The sequence below is a fragment of the Aulonocara sp. 'chitande type north' Nkhata Bay genome, linkage group LG7, assembly GCF_057382095.1.
Source record: "Aulonocara sp. 'chitande type north' Nkhata Bay isolate Kocher_YH1m ecotype deep benthic linkage group LG7, A_spYH_male_GT1.1, whole genome shotgun sequence".
NCBI classification, from domain to species: Eukaryota; Metazoa; Chordata; class Actinopteri; order Cichliformes; family Cichlidae; genus Aulonocara; species Aulonocara sp. 'chitande type north' Nkhata Bay.
The window spans coordinates 28,198,760-28,220,558 of NC_141350.1; the positions used below are offsets into that span (position 1 = coordinate 28,198,760).

The 21,799-nt window shown below is 43.8% G+C and overlaps 1 protein-coding gene across 3 annotated transcripts; it reads right to left on the reverse strand.

Moving 5' to 3' along the window:
• Positions 1–84: 84 nt before the first annotated feature.
• Positions 85–10,847, reverse strand: fer (fer (fps/fes related) tyrosine kinase). Of its 3 annotated transcripts, none has more exons than XM_086299792.1 (20): positions 10,566–10,847; positions 9,654–9,782; positions 7,751–7,882; positions 7,490–7,663; positions 7,126–7,225; positions 6,853–7,036; positions 6,609–6,746; positions 6,415–6,534; positions 6,035–6,157; positions 5,742–5,943; positions 5,494–5,592; positions 4,418–4,621; positions 4,166–4,288; positions 4,020–4,076; positions 3,821–3,939; positions 2,295–2,389; positions 2,097–2,220; positions 1,776–1,930; positions 1,514–1,636; positions 85–1,432 (listed from the first exon to the last, which is right to left on the reverse strand). In XM_086299792.1, exons 2-20 carry the CDS (start codon positions 9,720–9,722, stop codon positions 1,296–1,298), a joined length of 2,478 nt encoding a protein of 825 aa, XP_086155918.1. In that variant the 5' UTR covers positions 9,723–9,782; positions 10,566–10,847; the 3' UTR covers positions 85–1,295. The 3 variants fall into 3 exon arrangements, with proteins under 3 accessions (XP_086155918.1, XP_086155917.1, XP_086155916.1); XM_086299791.1 differs by having other exon boundaries at positions 89–1,432; positions 4,418–4,624; positions 10,537–10,846; XM_086299790.1 differs by having other exon boundaries at positions 90–1,432; positions 4,418–4,624; positions 10,566–10,846.
• Between the last annotated feature and the right edge of the window lie 10,952 nt (positions 10,848–21,799).

The following is a 21,799-nucleotide window of genomic DNA, read 5'->3' on the forward strand; positions in this document are numbered from 1 at the left end:
GTAAACAAGAACCATTCACCACTGATTTGATGTCCAGAACGAACCTAGTTCAGACCCTCTCCACCTTCTTCATCCAGGTTACCTGCAATGTCTTTAAAATCCAGCAGATGTTGTTCTTGAGCAACACATCACCACAGTTATGACTATCGGGCATCACCTAGGGCTCAGTTCGTTATAGCCAATTTACTCCTTAACTCACCTGCTTAAAGTCTGCATAGAGGCATGGCCTCTTTGGCTGATAGGTGAAAAGCAACTCAGTGGTGTAGCTGTAAATGCTGAACTACACCTCTGGACTGCATTTGTGCTGTTCCAGCATTTTGAATGGGCATCAAACACTGGCTTATTTTCATACAGTTTATTTTCATAATAAAGGTACAACAATAATATTTTAAAAAGACGATTAGTGTCGGAACTCAGAAAAACTTGTATTTACAGTAACAGTCAGTAGGTGGAGCTCTCAGCTCTGATGTCCAAGAAGTGATGCTTACCAAACACTACTCAAAGTTCTTTTACTCTGAACACATAGCAACCTGAAAATATACAAAGTGCTGGTGATAAAAATCCAAGCTGTTTGGTCAAAGAAACTTTCTGGGGGGAAAAAAAAAAACCGCTTGTGGACGTGGTCTGTGTGATGAAACTGTGCATCATGTGCTATTAACCAATCAGCAGTGATGTGCAGAGAAACCCCGCCCCCTAAAAAAGGACGTAAACATTTTTATTTTTTAGTGTTTTTAGTTTTTGTTGGAACGCATTTTTGTTTTGTTCAAGTTAGTGTCTTCAATTAAGTTTAAACTGATATCAATGACATGTGGGCTCAGTTACCGCACGCGGTTTCTGTCTTTTAGATCTTTCAGATTTTAAGATTTTAAGATTTTCCCAACTAAAAGCTTCTTCAGATTAATGGCAGAAATAAAAAAATTAAATTAAATAAAACAGTTTTAGTGTTCAGAGCTGATGGTCAAAGGGAAGGATGTGTGGCCGTTATAACAGAAGGGGGCTTCACATCGTTTCAACTAAAAAATAGAAATATTTGAGTTTAAAAAAGAAAAAAAAGAAAAAAAGCTTGCACAAACATTTTAGCAGCTTCTGTTTGTTTGTAGTGTTGTTATTGATTCAGTGTTTGTTTACTCTGTTTATCATTTAGTGTAGATCAATCGATCAATTACTCATTCAGTTTCTTGACTCGAGGCTGGCGTCCTTCCTGTAATGCAGTGTTTCGTGTTCTGATCTCGGAGTCTGCGATTGGCGATCTTACACTTTAAGGGAGTGTCCTCAGACTGGCCTCATCAACCTCATCACTTCTTCTTAATAGCAGCAAGGTCCCGCTGCAGCTCGGAGAACTTGGGCCGGTCCTCGGGGCTGTACTGCCAGCAGCGCTGCATCACTTTGTACACATCGTCAGGGCAACGTTGAGGGCAAGCCATCCTGTAACCTAGCAACCAGGAACACATGGTCACCACTTGATGATATCACTGATTTTGTGATGCAGCTGATTGATTATCTGAGTGTTTACCTTTCTCCACCTGTTCTCGAGCCTGCTGATTGGTCATCCCCGGGTAAGGACATACCCCCAGACTGAAGGTTTCCCACAGGAGGATACCGTAACTCCACACATCGCTCTCTGAGCTGTAACGACCTGCAGCGCCCAATCACAGCACAGCACACAATCAGCAGCCACTCTCTGCTCTGTTTTTATTAACTTCTGTCACAGACTCAACAGCTTCTTTAAAAATCAACAGGCATCTCAGGTACAGGTGTGTGTGTGTGTGTGTTACCATAGTTGAGCGCCTCAGGTGCAGTCCATTTTATGGGGATCTGTTTGAGTCCAGAAGAAGAATAAATGCCGTCATCCTCCTGACGACTCATCCCAAAGTCACTGATCTTCAGCACGCTGTTATCCCCGACAAGACAGTTCCTCGCTGCCAGGTCCCTGAGATACACACAGACACACACACATACACACACACACACACACGCATACACGATGGTTAAACTCAGAAAATACTTAAACTTTGAACTCACTCCGAGTTTGATGGCAAGAACAAGTCTCTGCAAAGTTTTGACGGGTTTTATAACCCCGCCGTAACCGTGGTTACCTATGGATGCAGTTTTTGCTCTCCAGGTACGCCATCCCAGCCGCAGCATCAACTGCAAAGCGAAGCAGCTGTTTGGTCTTCAGCTCATCCTTCTTCTTTCTCAGGAATGACAGAAAGTCTCCACCTGGACTCATAAGACACACCTGTTAGAAACTGACCAATAACAATACAAGTTCACTCAATTTAAGCTTCACCCACCAGGAACGAGCTCCATGACAATGTAGATCGGCTGTCGCTGGGTACAAACGCCAATCAGCTTCACAATGTTCGGGTGGTCATACTGCTTCAGGATTCTGCAGCCAATCAGAGAGGAGCAGAGTGAGCGTTCAGCCAATCAGAGAGCAGAGTAAGTGTTAAGCCAACCAGAGAGGCCATTTTTTATATTTCTCACTCTGTTTAATTAATTTCTGAATGTGATCATCACCTCTTTCTTTGGTTAGAGGTAACTATCCCACGCTTCTCTTTCTGGAACAAACTCCTGGAGGAGGCGGGACTCTGGGCAGGTGTGGGATACTCACAGTGCCTCTGGTTCAGAGTTTTCCTCAGGCGGGTTGTCTCTGTAAGACTCGGGGTCACTGACTAAGGTCAGGTAACAGGTCAAAGTGCCCGATCCTCTCAGAGTCTTTGGGTGAAATCCAGAGAAACCTGTAGGTGTCACGGGGTCATCAGCCTGCTCTAAAAAAAAAGTGTTGGAGGTATGGAAGGTCATAAGCACCTCAATCCACCTCACTCCCCGAAGGCCAAAGGTCACTGATTGCATTGTATAAGCTGATCTAAGGCCACGTGTAATACGCTTGGCTGAAGATGAGCTGAGCGCTGAGGAGGATTAGAAGGCGGTGAAGCCTTAGCAGAGTCCTGGCAAACTTAAACAGAGAGTGAGGGGTGAATGCTAGGGGGAGCTCCTTTTTGATCCATGTCTTTAATGTCATGTAGAGTTCTGAGACAGAACCAGTGGAGCAGCAGAACTGCATGACAGATCCTTTCTTTAACACAAGGACCAAAGCTGTGATCAGGTATCACCCTGCTCAGCCTCCCTTATGGAGAAGAGATGCGATGTAGTTTTGGCCTTTCTCTGACTGTCCCATCTACAGTTTGAGACAACCCTAATGACCATCACTTCTTGGACATCAGAGCTGAGAGCTCCACCTACTGACTGTTACTGTAAATACCAAATCCAGGAGGATCTGACTAGAGGAGCGCAAGTCGACCTTGGTGTGATGAGCCTTTTTCCGGGTTTTTAAACTCACATCTTTCTGTTCCTGAGGCTGATAGATGGGTTGAACTTTCTGAACTTGCTTTATAATTTTCTCTTCTTCTCTTCTGGCACCGTGGATAATGATTCAGGGTTCAGGTTTGGCTTCCAAAGTCAAAACCGTGCCCTTAACATTCAGCTCGGACTCAGCGGGTATAGAAGAGGGTTTCCTGTTTTCCACCTTCAGGGTTTCTACCTGAAGGCGGAAAACTCTGGACCTGTTGAGATGGGAGGAGACTATGGAGGGATTACTGCTCTGGGAATACCGACATTCCAGCAGGAAAGGGAGAAAAGGACGTCTGACATCGCCCGATTAGATGCTGACATAACAACCCAAGTTTGACAGGGAGTACACAGACAGACATTTGGGCTGTTTCCCGATATGTGGTGTAAAAACTGTTTGATTGATTTGCTACTGACTGATTTGTTGATGATGATGATGATGTTGATGGTGCTTGCATGAAGGGCTCACCTGGCCTCAGACAGAAAGCGGATCTTCAGCTCTGGAAGCAAATCCTCTTTACACGTTTTCACGGCGACCGGTGTTTTGTCTCGCTGCAGAGTCCCTTTGTACACCTCGCCAAAGTTACCCTGTAATAAAGACAGCAACGAACAACGGGAAATGAAGGCGGTGAGTGAAAGATGAGTATAAGGACAGGTAGATGCCTCACCTTTCCCAGCAGGTCCCCCAGCACCACATCCTCATGGTTCAGGATCCACTTCTTGTCCTGCAGAGAAAAAACAGCCAGTGAGCACCAAATACCATCATGATAACTAACCTCAATGCACAACTGTATGTGGGTGTAGGAGGGGCTACCTTTACAACGGGGTTTTGCAGCACGACTCCAGACTTCTTGGTAATGACTTGCTTGGTGGTGAAGTGATGCTCAATGAGCTGAGGGATGGTGGTGAAGCCCGTCCCCTCAAAACGGTACTGATTCTACCAGAGAGGGTGAGAGACATTAGCTTAACATATGAGAGAGACACACACACACACACACACCGGGTTACTGTGTGTGAATATATGTCGATATATTGGATGATGAAGTGTGTGTGTAATCGCACGTACATCAGCATACTGGATGATGAAGTGACGTCTCTGATCGTCAGAAAAGACAGACAGGACATACTCGCCCGGTTTGCCATGGCTCTCCCTAACGAGGAAGTCTCCCTGTTGCCGTAGTAACTCCTGAGCCTCAATGCGGGGGATGGCGCCGTGGTACCACTCTTGCTCTGCTAGAGGGCGTTCCGATGTGGGGATCACATCAAAGAACTGCTGCAGAGATGCAGAAGAAGAAAAATCTCCAATATAATCTGATCCTTCCACCTCTGATTCAGACCGCCCTCTCCCCCCACCTCCTCCAGCTCTATTTGGGGGAAACAGAGGCGTTTCCAAACCAGATGAGACTAACGATCTCTTAGGTGTCCTGGATCTTCTCCCAGTTGGAGATTAAACACCTTAGTAAGGATCAGCACAGCATCCACATCCCTACAGCAACCGCTCCATCAGTCACTCTTCCACTCTGCTCTCTCTGAGATACCGAAACTCCTCCAACCAAGGACCCTAAGCCTCCAATACCTAGAGTGAGAACATGGCCTCACACATGGAGCTGCTCATTCTCATTCTCTGGAGAAGCTGAAGGTGATGTGAATCAGTTGACCCGTGATGCCAGAAATGCCAATGAGAAATTCAAAGAGGCGGTGCCAAAGCCAAGTCCCTGAAATCCACGAGCACTCCCTTTGTTACCCTGTCTCTATCCGTAAAAGTTTTGAACAGCATCAGTAACAAAGGGCAGCCCCAGTGAAGTGCAGCACCACCACCACCAAGCCCTCATTGAGGCCGTACAGGGGCTGAATGCACGCAACTACGAGCTAGAAGGCTCTTACTTCCAAAGCACCCTCTAGAGGACTGCCCAAGAGATGTAGCTGAATGAGTCCACAAAGCACAGGTAAGCAAGTTGGACAAACTCCTTCCACACCTCAGTTACAGCTTTGGCTAATGCCAGAGTCACTCTCTGATTAGCTGCTTCCTGTCAGATCTATCTGGACTCCCACAGGCTAATCAAGACTCCTCCGTCCTCTGGAGGCTTCCTTCACCTCTGATTCTGTTGAGATATAAACGGGTTCAGTGTTGAAAAGTCTTACCGAGGTAGAGGAGCCCAGCATTGCTTTGGGAGATCGAATCATCCCAGCCAGAGAGTGACGAAGAGTGTCGAACCGAGATCCACGGTCCTTCACTTTGTCCTACACACACACACACACACACACACACACACACACACTTAATCCAGAGCGCTACATTCAAATGTTAAATGTGGAAAAAACGCTTGTGAAAAGGAATCTCTTCCTGTCAGTTCTAATCGATAAATGAAAACTAATAATTGAATATTTACAGTTGATCCGACAGAGCGAGTATCGTCCTCGTATGGCAGTGCGGGGGGTGGTGGTGGCGGGGGAGGGGAAGCAGCAGCATCTGCCATCTTGGCGTCGAGCAAGGCCTTCTGGGAGGCAAGGCTCGCCTCTGAGCTGCGCAGTGATTGGACAGCGTGCCGAAGCTCGAGGAGAGAGAGTTTCTGACTGAGCAGCAGGACGCAGCTGAGGGCGAGAGACACAGACAGTCAGAGACAGAGAGAGAGAGAGAGGGAGAAAGAAAGAGAAAGCTCTGACTCCACCTCCTCGCACTCACTCGCTCTTCTTCTCCGCACTCTGCTGACTCGTCTGGATTTTGTTGTCCAGGTCGTCAGCCAGCGCCTCCTTGCCCTGCAGATTCTGCTGAGTCAGCTGCAGCTCCTCTGTTGCCGACGACAACCTAAAGGCAATTAAAACAAGGGTTAGTAGCCACACCCACATACACACAAAGACAGTGGTGTAACTCCACTAAGTACACCACCCCCCATCACACCGACCCTAAAGCCAAACAGGCCAAAGCAGGCAGAGTGGTGCTCAGGACCCCAGGCAGAAATCACAGAGCTCTGCGCTCACCAAAATCAGATACTAACAGGTACTACAAGCTTTTAGTTTGGTGGGTTACGGCAAACACTGAAATGAAAGTTTGAAAAAACGCACTTGGCTCTCAAGCTTTCGGCTGTCAGCGTGTTCCACAAAATCTCATTGGCCGGCAGGTTGTCCATCTCCTCCGAAAGAGATGCGTCAAACTCCACAGTCGCCTCTGGCGTCTCCGGAGACCTAAGAGAGGTAGGCAGGTGGTTACCAGTGCAACCCGGACAAAGAGGTGTCCTGTCCAACAGGTGTGAGCTGACCTGTAGGCGTCGATGAAGTGCTGATACTCGGCAAGAGGATCGATCTGCTCAACTGCTGCCGCAATCTCCTGATGGACCTTCACGATCTCCTCAGAGAGAAGACTGCTGATCTCACAGTACTCCTCAAGAATACTTTTCCTGCACCAATACACACACAAAAAGTAGCTGACAGTACTTTTCCAGAATATTTTTACTGCAGTAATAGATAGGTATGAGATGGTATGACAGTGGTCATGTGACTCACAGGGCAAGTGTCATGTCTTCCTGCATCCTCTGCAGAGCGTCCAGCAGGGCGGGTGCGGCATGGCAGCGGTGTTCATCCTGCTGCGTCCGGGCGCTGCACACCGCGAGCACATACTGGTTGTGAAGGTTGTGGAGCTTCCCCATAGCCTTGTCATAACGGTCGCGGGCACGCTCCACCTCACGGCCTTTAATTGGAAGTGAGAGACGGTTAGGGAGGAGTCAAAAGGACAGTGTAACAAAGGACAGTGTAACAAAGAGGGTTTCAGGGACTCACCTTTGGCTACAGCCTCTCTGTATTTCTCTTTGGCGTTGCTGGCATCACGGCTCAACTGACGATACGTCACCTTCAGCTTATCCAGGTCAGTCCTGGTTACCTAGCAACCATAACCATACCGAGAAGTAACGAATGAAATCTTAACCACATGCCTATAAATTTAAATGGTGGATGACATCATAATGATTAGTTTTTAATGAATTGAAATTATTTAAAAGCTGATGAAACCTAAGAGACGTGCTCAGGTGAGCTCACTCAGTCCAACATGCTTGTAAAAGCCCTGGCGTGCTTATATTATGCACCAACAGGAAACTAACTTTTAGCTAAGGCTCTGACTCAGTCTGCTGCCCCTCCCCCTGCACACCTTGTGGATGTGGCTCTCCAGCTGCTGATGAAGACTTTGGTAGCTCTTCTTCACCTGCTGCTTGTCCCGGATCAGCGTGGCGAGACGGTGCAGTGGCCCCGAGTTCAAATCGTCGGCGTGACTTCTCATTATCCGACCCAACGCCTCCGTCTGACGAATCACCTGCGACCACGACTGGGACACACACACACACACACACACACACTTAGACTGGTCCACATGCTTTGCCCCTCCCATTAAACCGACAACTGAGCCACTCACCTTACTCACGGTGCTGACATAGTCGGCAGTTTCTTGTTTCTCCATCTGCTGCGTCATGCTGAGCAGCAGAGAGGCATACTCTTTATCACTTTTCACCCGCAGCGTCATGAAGCGCTTCACCGTCTCCAGCAGCTAGAAGGCAGGCAGCAAGAGTGAACCAGACAAGAAGTGACGAGTGGAGAGGAGGAGGCGCAGAATAATGACATCACACAAAAGACAGGTGTTTGACACAGAATGTAGATAAAAGATGGACCTGGCCACTGTGACACACTGATTTTTGGAGTCTCAACGTTAGCATTTTGGAAGGTGCTATGTTATTTATTTGATTAAGGAAGTGACCATATTTGTCCGAGAGGGCAGATTTACTTAATGCTGTGTAATATTAAATCAAAATCTTCAAATTTCACTCTCAAAACTGAAGATCACCCTTCTCAGCCCTGTTAGTACAGTAACCTCACAGCAGCCATATAAATTAACATAATTAAAAATGCTCCTAAAGGCTCCAACAAACTTTACTATACAAACTTTAAAAAAAGTGTTATATAAACATTTGCCCTTGTACGGGTGTAATAAACCAGGAAATTATCTATAGAGACTAGGGATGGGTATCGAAAACCGGTTCTTGTTGAGAACCGGTTCCCACTGTTTCAATTCCTTGGAATTGTTTGCCATTTTTGCAAACGATTCCCTTATCGATTCCAGTCGCCCCAAATGACGTCATCACGTTGCGGAGCGTCATTTACCTCGCAGGAAACACGGCGCGTAAGCCGCTCAAAAGTTTGGTTATACTTTACGAGAACGGATGACAACAGGGCAACTTGCAATACTTGCAAAGTAGATCTTTCATTTAAGGGAGGAAACACTACGAATATGCAAAAGCATTTGCTCACAAAACACGCGATGACCTTAAATGAATGTCGTGTTTTTAATTCCGCTCCGGACTCGTGAACCTCAACCCAGCAGCAGCGGTAACGTTTGCACGTCCTCTCCCGTTAATGCGGCAGGTAAATAATCAACTAACAGTGCATATTATGTTAGCGCAATCTGCCTTATTACAAAACCTGCCATTACTGTGCATTTAGGTGACCATGATGAGAGAGACAGAGTCTGGCTCAGATGCTGGCAGCTCTCGCTGCAGTCTACCGTTAGCGTCTCCTTTCAGGCCAGGATAGACGAATGTCACCGAGCAGTGACTAAGTTTGTGGTAAAAGGTTTGCACCCATTTGCTACAGCAGATGCCCCCGATTTTCGGTAAGTGAATGTGTTTAATTGTAGGCAGGGACATTACTGGATATTCTTGTGTAATTGCTACAGAATAATTTATGTTATAGTTTGTTATTGCTACAGAAGAATATTTATTTTATTATTTTACATTTACAATTTTTTTTTCCTGGGGCCCCTTTGACACCCCATTGAAGAGCCGTAGGCTGTGGATCTCTTAAGATCTCACTGTTGGGTTTGTAAGGCCATGTTACTCCTAAATTTCTATCTTGTTCAAAGAGAAGATATAAAACAAAGTTCTAAGCTAATCGACCTTAGTGTTCTCCTTTTTTAAAAATAAGAATCGATAAGAGAATCGATAAAGAATCGAATCGTTAAACAGAATCGAAAATGGAATCGGAATCGTGAAAATCTTATCCATACCCATCCCTAATAGAGACCCCAAATTTTGTGTATTAGTCTGTAAACATGTTTATTTCTGCTGCAAAGTTTTAAATGGAGGTATGTGGGGACTGACTCACTGCTGCCCCTGCTGGACATGAGAGGAACTGTATCCATCTTTAATTACAGTCTGTATAAACAGTGCCCACCACAGGTCAGACTGTGAACTGCACCCCTCTGATAGTGATCTCCGCAGGTGGAAACATGTTGAGCTCTTTGAGTATTTGAGGCTATATCAGACCTTTAACTCCCAGTCCTGCAGCTTCAATAATCCCTCGTGGGAATTCCTTAGATCCCGACCGAACCCCATCCTGGATCTCAGTCTTTGTGTTTAACAGCGTGGATTAGCGGGCACTGATAGCATGGCCGTCTATGGAGAGACAGAAATATCAGCAGGTTCATAACAAATAGATGATCTGAAACAAACTCTTCAAACCTCGACATCTCCCACAGTCACTTCTAAACCTCTGAACAAATTGAGCAGGATATGTTTACTCTGCTAAAGCCACAGCCTGAAACCTCATAACCCATTTTATACTCTCTAACAACCCTCTAAAAACCGCTGAAATCCTCAGACACAAGAACAGGGTGATTTCACCTCCAGCACAGAAAAATTCAAACTGTCCGACAACAGAAATGAAACCATCAGGTGTGAAACACTCACTTCCTCCTTGGCTTTAAAGTGGTTTAAACTATAAACATTAGCTTCAATCTGCTAAAGCTAACTCAAAAACTTTCCAAGACTTTCCAAAACACGTTCCAAGCATATTTCCAACATCTTCACTACTTCCTTCTAGGACGCTTCAAAACTTTTCAGACTTCCTTCAAACTATCTAATCACGTCACAAAACCTTAAAACACATGAAACGGTTTAAATATAGCTTTAAAGCACTTTAAGATGTTTAAAAACTGTTTTAAAAAGTTAAAACGGCTTGTGGCACTTTAAGTTTCAAACTATGCTAACGCTAGCCGCTGCTCCCGTCTAAATTAAAGGGAAATGAAGCTAGCGTGCTAAAAAGATAACGGCAGCTTCCTTTGGAATTGCAGGAAAACTGACTTATTAACATACTAACAGCTGCTGTTAAACTTTGTTCAGAAGTCTTTAAAACTGAAGCCGAACGCACTCAGAGACCCCCTGTCCGCTTCTCCGAACCTTTTCTCCGGGTACGAAGCTCCAATGGAGCGGCGGGATACTCGCAGGGGGTTCCCAGTTTTTCCTGCGCTCCTCGGACGCTTTCTGCCGCTTTAACGCACCAGGAAGTGGGTTAATGCGGCAGGAGGCTCGCTGTCCGATCACCGCGGTCCTCTGTAGTCCTTGGCCGGTATCATGTCCTCCGGTTCTTCTGGATTCTCTGCTCCGTTTCCCGGCTTCTCCAGCTGCTGTCCGGCTACCGAGCTAACGGCTAACAGGGAGGGGCTTCCGTGGGAAACGGAAGGAAGGGGGGAGGAGGGGGTCTTATTGTGTGGCTGAAGACGTGAACGTGTAACATGCGTGGGATATACGTTGGAAAGAGGAGCCGTAGGACACAGAACATCTGGATCAAACACTCCGATTTCACACACCTGGATTAAACACACCTGGGCATCATTTCTTATCGCTGCACCCTGTGGTAGAAACTATAAAAATAAACCTGAGAATGTGCACACCTGTATCTGAGCCAGGTAAGCATCTTGGTGACCCGCCAAACTAAATCTTGCAATAAAACCCATTCAGCTTGTTTAGATAGTGTCAGAAATATCCAGAGCAGCAGGGAGCCTTACCTGTACTGTTATCTCTCACTGTAGCAGGTATTAGCCCTTCGTCACTCCCCACATCCTTGTTATGAAAAACAGAGGTGGGACCAAGTCATTGTTTTGCAAGTCTCAAGTAAGTCTCAAGTCTTTATCCTCAAGTCAAGTCAGAGTCGAGTCTCAAGTCACTGGTGTAAAAGTCCGAGTCAAGTCACAAGTCTGAAACTTTGAATTTCAAGTCCTTTCGAGTCTTTAAAAAAAAAAACGAAAAAATAATGTTGCAGTTATGCTAAATGTAAATATTAGACCATGTAATTTTAAAATCTGTGTTTTTCTCAACACATGACAAAATAGTGAACTTAGAAAATATACACAAATTGTGAAATTGCACCTCTTTAAAATGCAGCTCAATTAAACCTAGCTCCAAGAATAATTTTCACCGACAGTTCTGAGATAAGCTGCATGTTATTCTTGGATGCGGTTGTAGGACCAGCTTTAAAATCGCATGACAAAAATATCATACACATTAAAAAAAACTGTATCACCAACGTAGCCTGGAAAACATTTGCTAGTTAGATGAAGTCAGCTATCTCATCTTAGCATATTTATATGCATATTTATAATCATACGGTTCTTGGAGTGAGTGCATACACTCATGAAGTTTAGTAACTTCAGGTCACTGCAACAAGCCCAGGTACAGTTTACCGACGGATGGGTGCAGGACCTTGAAACGCACCGTGTAGAACGAAAGACCATCGTACCTATCATAAGTTTACCAGTCTCACAAATTGTCTTCATAAATACACATTCGTTAACCGTTTATTAATAGGACCTTTGAGCTCAACGGTAATTAATTAGTAGTGGAAATAATTTCTGGTAGCATCACAGAAATGTAGCAGTGACAATAATACTGTATGCTGTAATCGTACTGGGCAATTAGTGATACAAAAAACCTGTTTTATCCTGTGAATAAAAGTATATGTTTTTGTCAATGTACCATAATAACAGAGGCGAAACGCAATATTGTGTCAGGACAATTCACTATTTATGCACAATAAATAAAGGAGCATAGCGCGACAATTTCTGTTCAGCGCCAGACTTGCTTGTAACCTATATCACCAATTATGTTAAGAAAAATGACGCATTAACTACAACAGCAGACTGACCTTTGTGGGAATGCTTGGAGCAGACTAACCTGTGAGCTGGAGTGTTCTGGGACGTTATATTTGGTCTTTGAATGGCTGCAATCCAGTCGCCTCTTTGTTACTTCGGAAACATGGCTCGAACAATTTCTCTTCAACGACGTAATCCGATAACAACCGATCTCTTTACCCGTCGGCTTCCCGTGGCTGTCATGCGACCGGCTATTGCAGTTAATAATACAACAGCTTCTTGACATTTTTGTGTTTCTTTTTATCGCTGTATAACTGATTTTAATTGAAAGCCTGCGTGCGCTAGTACCGCTTGCCACGAGTTCCCAGAATCCTTTGCGGTTCTACCCGTGAATGACGTCACATTTTCAATCTCTATATAATATGCATGTTAAATTTTATATTTGGGGTAAAATATCAAGTCTTTTCAAGTAAACCGGTTCAAGTCCAATTTCAAGTCCCAGGTCATTGGTGTAAAAGTCCAAGTCAAGTCACAAGTCTTAGAACATTTTTTCAAGTCAAGTCTAAAGTCATAAAATTAATGACTCGAGTCTGACTCGAGTCCAAGTCATGTGACTCGAGTCCACACCTCTGATGAAAAATACCAAACATTTTTCTCTCTGACATTATCAAAGCGCTCAGATTAAGGTAATTTCCAGCGCACAGAAAAACACTTAAAGTTTCTGCTTCAGACTCATGCATGCTCATATCAAAGCACCTCCTCCTCCAATCAGAGGTGTTACTAGAGCGCGGGTAATAGAGCTCTATGAAGAACACACCTGAAAATATGACTACTGTGGCATGGGACAGCTTTTATCTGTGAATTTATTGAGTACATGTTTTTATTTTCTGTTATATTCCTCATGTAAATGGGGAGTCCTCTTCACACACTAAGGTTAATTATAAAGTTATATAAGGCCCAATGCTAGAACCAATTCTGTTTACATTATAATCCCTTGGGGAGTATCATTAGAAGGCATAACATACATTTTCACTGCTATGCAGATGACACCCAGCTCTATCTATCCATGAAGCCAGATAACACACACCAATTAGTTAAACTGCAGGAATGTCTTAAAGACATAAAGACCTGGATGGCCGCTAACTTTCTGCTTCTAAATTCGGGTAAAACTGGGGTTATTATTATTAAGCCCTAAAAATCGTAGAACTATTGTATCGAACTAGTTGTTTTTATGTTGTTTTTAACCAGTTGCTTCTCAATGCCAGATTAAAAACATATGTAGGACTGCTTTTCTCAATTTGTGCAATACCTCTAAAATTAGAAACACACCCTGTCTCACAGTTACACTGGAATACTAGTTCAGTTCAATTCATTTTTTTAAATAGCACCAAATTACAACAACAGTTGCCTCAAGGCACTTTATATCATAAGGTAAATACCCTACAATGATACATAGAAAACAGAGAAACCCCCCCAAATCATATAACCTCCTGTGAGCAAACGCTTTGGTGACAGTAGTTCCCATTTAACATGAAGAAACCTTTAGCAGAACCAGGCTCAGGGAGGGGCGGCCATCTGCTGCGACTGGTTGGGTCTGAGCAGATAAAGACAGGAGAAGGACATGCTGTAGAAGAGAGCCAGAGATGAATAATAATTAATATTTAAATGCAGAGAGGTGTACAAACATATGTGAGTGAAGAAGAAACTCACTCAGTGCATCATGGGTAGCCCCCGGCAGCCTACACCTATTGCAGCATAACTAAGGGAGGATTCAGGGTCACCTGATCCAGCCCTACTTTATCAAAAGGAACGTTTTAAACCTAATCTTAAAAATGGGGATAGTGTCCGTCTCCTGAATCCAAACTGGACACTGGTTACATAGAAGAGGGGCCTTGAAAGCTCAAGGCTCGGCCTCCCATTCTACTTAATACTCTTGCTTTCATGGGGTGATACTGAAGTACTATAAGGTCATTAAGCTAAGACCTTATATGTGAGGAGCAGGATTTTAAATTCTGGATTTAACAGGGAGCCAATCAAGATAAGCCAATATAGGAGAACTATGCTCCCTCTTTCTAATCAGTCTCTGCCTGTCAGTACTCGTGCTGCAGTATTTTGGATCAACTGAAAGCTTTTCAGGGAGGTTATAATAACAAATTACAGTAGTCATAAATACATAAACGAGTTTTTCAACATCACTATGAGACAGGATGTGATGCTGAGGATCTAATTTTAGAGATATAGTGCAAATGTAAGAAGACTCCCAGATTCCTAAAGCGCCTTGAGGCGACTGTTGTTGTGATTTAGCACTATATAAATAAAATTGAACTGAATTGAATTCCTCACAGTGTCACTGGAGGCCAAGATAATGCGATTAAGAGTAAGTATATGGTAAAATACCTATTTGTAAGATTTTCAGGGCTGAGTACAGCCTCAGTTTACCCAAATTTTGAAGCAGAAAGTTAGCAGCCATCCAGGTCTTTATGTCTTTAAGACATTCCTGCAGTTTAACTAATTGGTGTGTTTTATCTGGCTTCATGGACAGATAAAGTTAGGTGTCATCTGCATAGCAGTGAAAATGTATACTATGCCTTCTGAAAAGATCATTTGTAACCTTCACTAAAGCTGTTTCTGTGCTGTGATGAGCTCTGAAACCTGACCGAAACTCTTCCAATAAGCCATTTCTCTGCAGATGATCTGTTAGCTGTTTGACAACTACTCTTTCAAGGATTTTTGATATGAAAGGAAGGTTGGAGATCAAGTGATGGCTTTTTAAATAATAGTTTAACAGCCTGGCTACAGTGCTGAAGAGAAACCTAGTGGTGTTCTTATTTTCTTTAATCAGTGATGAATAGTAAGATGTTCTAGCTTTACTGATGGCTTTCTTATTAAGCAGCACACTATTTTTCCAGGCTACATGATGATCTTCTAAATTAGTGATACGCCTTTTCCTCTCCAGCTTACAAGTTATCTGCTTCATGGTGCGCATTTTAAAGTTATACCAGGGAGTCAAGCACTTCTGATTTGAGGCTCTTTTTCACAGGAGCTACAGTATCCAGAGTCATACGTTGTGAAGAGGTAACATTATTAACAAGATAATCGACCTCTATTGGTGTAGCGTTCAGGTAGCTGCTCTGCTCTGTGTTGATATAGGTCATTGAAGAAGATAACAGTGGGTGGATTATATTCTTAAATTTAGTTACAGCTCTTTCAGAAAAAAATCTACTGTGATGACAGCTATTCCTCACTGCTGTGTAATCCATTACTGTAAATGTAAATGTTCTGGTGTTCACTGTTTGCCTGCTGTATCAGGAATAAATGAAAATAAGATGAATTACCTCAGCTTATTTTTTGGCTCAGTAATATTGATGATCAGCTTTGAATGCCTAATAAGGTTTTGGAGGGTCAGAGGACATTCACGGATTCCCGGCCGCGTCCTCAAGTCATGCGCGGCTCAGCTGGCTGGAGTGTTCACACACATCTTCAACCTTTCCCTCTCTCTGTCTGTTGTCCCAGCCTGCTTCAAAATGGCCACCGTCGTCCCTGTACCCAAATCCTCCACCATCTCCTCATTGAACGACTGGCGACCTGTAGCCCTGACCCCCATCGTAAGCAAATGCTTCGAGAAGCTGGCCAGGGACTTCATCTGCTCTGCACTACCCGACTCACTGGACCCTCTACAGTTCGCATACCGCCACAACAGGTCCACTGATGATGCCATAGCCCTGACACTACACACTGCCCTGTCACACCTGGAGAAGAGAGACACGTATGTGAGAATGCTGTTTGTAGATTACAGCTCAGCATTCAATACCATCGTTCCCTCGAAGCTGGACAGGAAACTGCAGGATCTAGGACTGAGCAGCTCCCTCTGCAGCTGGATCCTTAGCTTCCTGTCTGAAAGACGCCAAGTGGTCAGACTGGGCAGCATCACCTCATCCCCCGTCACACTGAACACTGGTGCTCCACAGGGGTGTGTACTGAGCCCTCTCCTATACTCACTCTACACCTACGACTGCACAGCCACTAACAACTCCAACATCATTGTGAAGTTTGCGGACGACACTACAGTGGTGGGTCTTATCACCAATGGTGATGAGACGGCTTACAGGGAGGAGGTCAGCGCCCTGACCCACTGGTGTCAAGACAACCATCTCACCCTCAACGTCGCAAAGACAAAGGAGTTGATAGTGGACTTCCGGAGGTGCAGAGAAGTACACACCCCCATCACCATCAACGGCGCTGCTGTGGAGAGAGTGAGCAGCTTCCGGTTCCTTGGTGTACATCTGGCTGAGGATCTTACGTGGTCAGTACACACAAACAAAACAGTGAAGAAGGCGCAGCAGCGCCTCTTCTTTCTCAGGAGACTGAAAAGATTCGGCATGAGCCCCCGCATCCTCAGGACCTTCTATCACTGTGCCATTGAGAGCATCCTCACTGGATGCATCACCACCTGGTATGGCAACAGCACTGCCTACAACTGCAAAGCTCTCCAGCAAGTAGTGCGGTGCTCTGAACGGATAATTGGAGGTGAGCTTCCCTCCCTCCAAGACATCTACAGGAAGCGCTGCCTGAGGAAAGCGGGGAGGATCATCAAGGACTCCAGTCACCCCAGCCATAAACTGTTCAGACTGCTTCCATCAGGAAGGAGGTTCTGCAGCATCCGGTCCTGAACCAGCAGACTGAGAGACAGCTTCTTCCACCAGGCCATCAGACTGCTGAACACGTCATAGACACCTCAGCTTCACTACTGGAACTTCAACATTATGCACTCCATACTGTACAGTAATGCCACTGTTTTGCACATGTCTCAACTCTGTATATTTTTATATATTTTATTTATTGTTTACTCTATTTAATTTGTAAAATATGTGTACACACACACACACACACGTAGAAAAATATTTAGTATACACATCCACACAAGAATTTCACTCACATGTGCTGTACCAATGTACCTGCACATGTGATGTGGCAATAAAAGTGATTTGATTTGATTTATTGAATTATTTGTTGATTCTTTGATTTTAAACTGCATCAAACACATTGTCACAGTTTGGACATTTAAAATGTCTCGCAGGAGCTGAGAGTCTTCGTCAGCACTGAAAACACAGGGCGTCATAAGAGGAATGAGAAAAATGTCAAATCCAGCCATTAGGAGCAGAGTGTGGGCGGGGCTTTCATCAGGAAACTGAAGGAATGAAGTGGTTTCTGTTCAACCGGTCAAGGCGCACACGTCTGCTGAGTTTACTGACTTCTGTTAAACACAGTTTCCTGTTTGGTTTTTAAAAGTTTACCAGAAATTAAATGCACGACTTCCTGCATGTGATCACACATATTGATCATCTGGCACGCGCGCTCTCGCTCTCACACACAGACACACACACACAAGCCCGTTCAGCTATCTTAGTGAGGACCTTCATTGACATAATGCTTTCCCTGGCCCCTAACCCTAAACATTAAAAATGACCCTAACGCCGTCAAATTTGTGAAGACCGGTTTGTGCGCCCTCACAGTGACTGTTGGTTCTCCCAAGTACAATAGAATGCAGATTTCGGTCCTCACAAAGACAGCTAGACAGGAACACACACACACACAAAAAAAAAACACATGCACAGCAAAAAATGACATTAAATGAAGTCAAATTCAAATAGAGACCAACTTATAGTTTGCGTTTGTGGGGGGGGGGGGGCACCGAAACCACAGCGAGGAGGTGGTGTCGGGTTTGCAGTGACAGTGGTCGAGTTACATAGAAAATGAACAGAGGGAGAGAGAGGGCGTGTCGGCCGGTAGAACAGGTTTGGGCGAGGCGGTCAAGCGAGCTTCACGCACATAGTGAGCCAGAATGAGAGAGAGCAGAGTCAGATTTGTTTCCATTTCAGAGAAGAAGAAGAACACGGCGGCGGCGACCGACGAACATACAGGTGAGTCCCTGAAACCCCTTTAAATCCTCTGTAGTACAAATACTACAATACATCTACTTCAGCTAAACACTGGAGTACGTCATGTTATAGACGCAGTAGAAGTAACTCTGTACTTGGTTACTGCAGTACCTCTAGTTTATAAATACTTTGATTCACTCGAGAGGACTTTAAAATGTGACTGAAACCTCAGTATAATGCAGTACTCTGTGCTACACTATAGTACAGTACACTCTGCCGTACACTACAGTGTACTGTAGTACAGTAAATCAAAGTAAAATACACTACAGTACTGTGTTTACCTGCTCTTTACCCCACCATATAAATGGTGGAATCAGACCTCTGAATGTGTCTAAATACTAAGATTTGCAGTACTTCAACTTGTAACCTGTGGTACTTTTTACTTCAGTTAAAGTGTTGAGTACTTCACTGCTGACTTCATGTGATGACTCAGAGTGTGTACACCTCACAGCCACATTCATCCAGGTAACATGCCTCACCTGTTGGTCCAGGAGTGTCATCAAATGGTGCCTTCACTTAAAGCAGGAAATCTGGGCCTCGGTGAATTAATCTAACTTCAGTGTTACTGCACGAGCTAATCAAATCCAATCAATCAACCAAATTAATGGGCAGATGTCTGGGCGTGGGGCTTTTGCAGCATCACTGAGTACTATCACATACTTCAAGGGTCACAAGTAAAAGTATAAAGCAGAGGACAAAGTACTCAGATCCTTAACTTTGTTTTACTCTGTGAATGTACTCAATCAGTGAAAGTACTCAGTTACTTTTATCATTCATTGAGTAATCAACCACTCCTCTTATTGGTCAGATCTGATCAGTCACTCTGATCGGAACATCAGTTCTGCAGTAAGTGTACTTATTGATCACCTGTATTGATCTGTTTCCTTTCACATAGGTCTCTTCCTGCACTGCATTAACTGATTGGCCAGCTGCCTGATTGGACATAATTTTAGCCTCACCGTCTTGTGACGTGTCAGCATGTCCTCAAATATCAACGTCTCTCTGGAGAACCCCTACGGTCAGGTAACTATTCCACGGGCTAAGCTCCACTCTTCCAGTGACTCCACAGTGATAGCCAATCCAATGGTTATTACCAGCAATGAGAACCCGTACCAAGTGTCGAGCTCCGCCCCCCCACCATACACGGTGAAGGAGGATGGAGGGGGGAATGATGAAGGGGGGAGCTGCCGTGCCTGCTGCTACCGTTGCAGGAGAAAGAAGTGACATCATCGCTGCAGAGCGTGATGTCATAACAGTAGAAGGCTTGTGACTGGCTCAGATTTATTTATTTGCTCTTCTAGAGGAAACAAGGATGGAAGGAAATGAGGAAACAATGAAGGAAGGAGGGAAGGAAATTTCATGAACTGGAGGATGTTTTCTCGCTGTGGCCATTTTGTGTCTCAAATACTTCACTTACATGTTTGTGAAGCTCAAACCTCCACCCCTCACCACCATCCCTACCCAGAACTGGGATTTCAGAGGCCATGGGGACTTGTGTGGTTACAAACACTTGAGGGGTCATGGCGTCTTTGTGGTGCCCTGCGGACTTCGGGGATCACAGGGACTTTTGGGACTCGGGGTCTTTATGGGGTCCTGGGTTTTTTTTGCCCTTGATGGTATTTTATTTTTTTACTGGCAGTTTTATATCAATACATATAAAAAAATATTGGGGAGATGATTTTTAGACACAAAATGGCCACCACTGAACCGCAGTTTCACTTCTGTGCCTTTGTCAAGAAACCTATAGTTTTGATGTTTTTCCTGTAAACAACATTAGGTATGATTTTATAGTGTTACTGGATATAATCAATATGTTGGATTATAACTGATTATATCTAATATCAGACAGAGGATTGTTCTCCAATGTTCTACATGGTTATATAGTGATGTTTGAATTTTGTAAACATTCAGAATTCAGCTGAAAAATCTTTAAAATGTTCAATTCAATGATTGAAACTTTATTGATTATTACAAAAGTTCTTGATCATTACGAACTCCAAATGAACTGATCTAAAAATATTTTTTATCAGGTTGTAAAAAAGCAGCTGTAAATTATACTGTTTGTTTTTCTTGATGATGATGAACATTTGTGTTTGTGTTTTTTTTGTTGTTATTTGTTGTTTTATATTTGACACATAATTGGCATTATTCTTGTTTTTTTTTCTGTTTTCATCACAGTGACTATGCAAATCAAATGAAGCAATCAGAGCACAGGTCATCATGTGGAATAAAATTTTAAATGTAAAACTTCATCTCTGTGGCTGCTCGCACAACATTAAAGTCTCAGTAACAGCGAGCCAAACATTTCTCTGATTTTTAGAATCAATCATTACAGATTTTATGATAATCATCATTAATTATTGTTAAAATATAAAGTCACCATTTAATTATTTTACTGTTAACAATGAAACAATTATTGATGATGTAGTTGATCATATATTGTGATCGGAGCTGATAGGAGGCAGAACCCTGCCCAATTTGGATCTGCGACCTTTGATTTGATCCACAAGCATAAACTAAGATGTATAACTCTGTACAGTGGCTTGTGTCACAAATGTGTGCACCAAAACATAAACACAAATAAAAAAAATTATTTGAAGATGTAAATTATTTTAAAATGTCTGAATCTAAACCTGAGTAAACAGCAATCATTTGACTTACAAACATCTTTTTCACTTTCAGAGCTTCCTGTTGGTACAAATCTCTAAAAATACTTGGCTTTCTTTTCGTTCACTTACATCATCAAGCATGGGTGCATGAATTGACAGATGTGCACGGATCATGCTGCATGTGTGCAGTGAGTTTTGGGGGGGTTTGTAATGCATTTATTGAATAACAAAAACATGGCACAGTACAGTACATCATTCATAATCAGTGTTACAAGCAGACAAGTGCAGATGAAACAAAGCAGAAAGAAAGATACAACAGTATATACTGACAATAATCAAATTAGATATATTAAAAAATCATAATAATAAAAATAAATTATCAAATAAAATGGGATGAAATGTGCTAGGAATTAACATTTAGTTTATATTTTTCAAAAGTGTCCCTGAAAATTGAACCTTTGGACCCTTTCATGAATTTTAAGGAGAAGATGTATACGAATTCTCTATGAAAGGGAATGAGAGCATGCCTTCAGGTTGGGAAACAGGTCATTTGACTGTGTCCCTTGGAGTGTCCTGTGGGGGATGCTTCAAAAGTATGGGCGAATGCCCTCATGCTATGGGCCATTCGATCCATGTACAACTGTTGCAGGAGTGCAGGAGCTTAGTCCGCATCACAGGCAGTAAGTCGGACTCATTTCCGGTGGGTGTTGGACTCAGAGCTGCCCTTTGTCGCAGATTCTGTTCATAGTTTTATGGACAGAATTTCTAGGCATTGGCAGGTGGATAAAGGCTTCCACTTTGGTGGCCTCAGAGTCTAATTTCTGCTTTTTGCAGATGATGTGGTTTGGACCCTCAGTGTGGTAAGGTGTAGAGCTCAGCCATCCGGAAGGGGCTCAGAGTAGAGCCACGAGTCCTCCGCACTGAAAGGAGCTAGACATTCCTGGACAAAGGCAGACCTAGGACACGCTGGAGATATTATATCTGTCAGCTGGCCT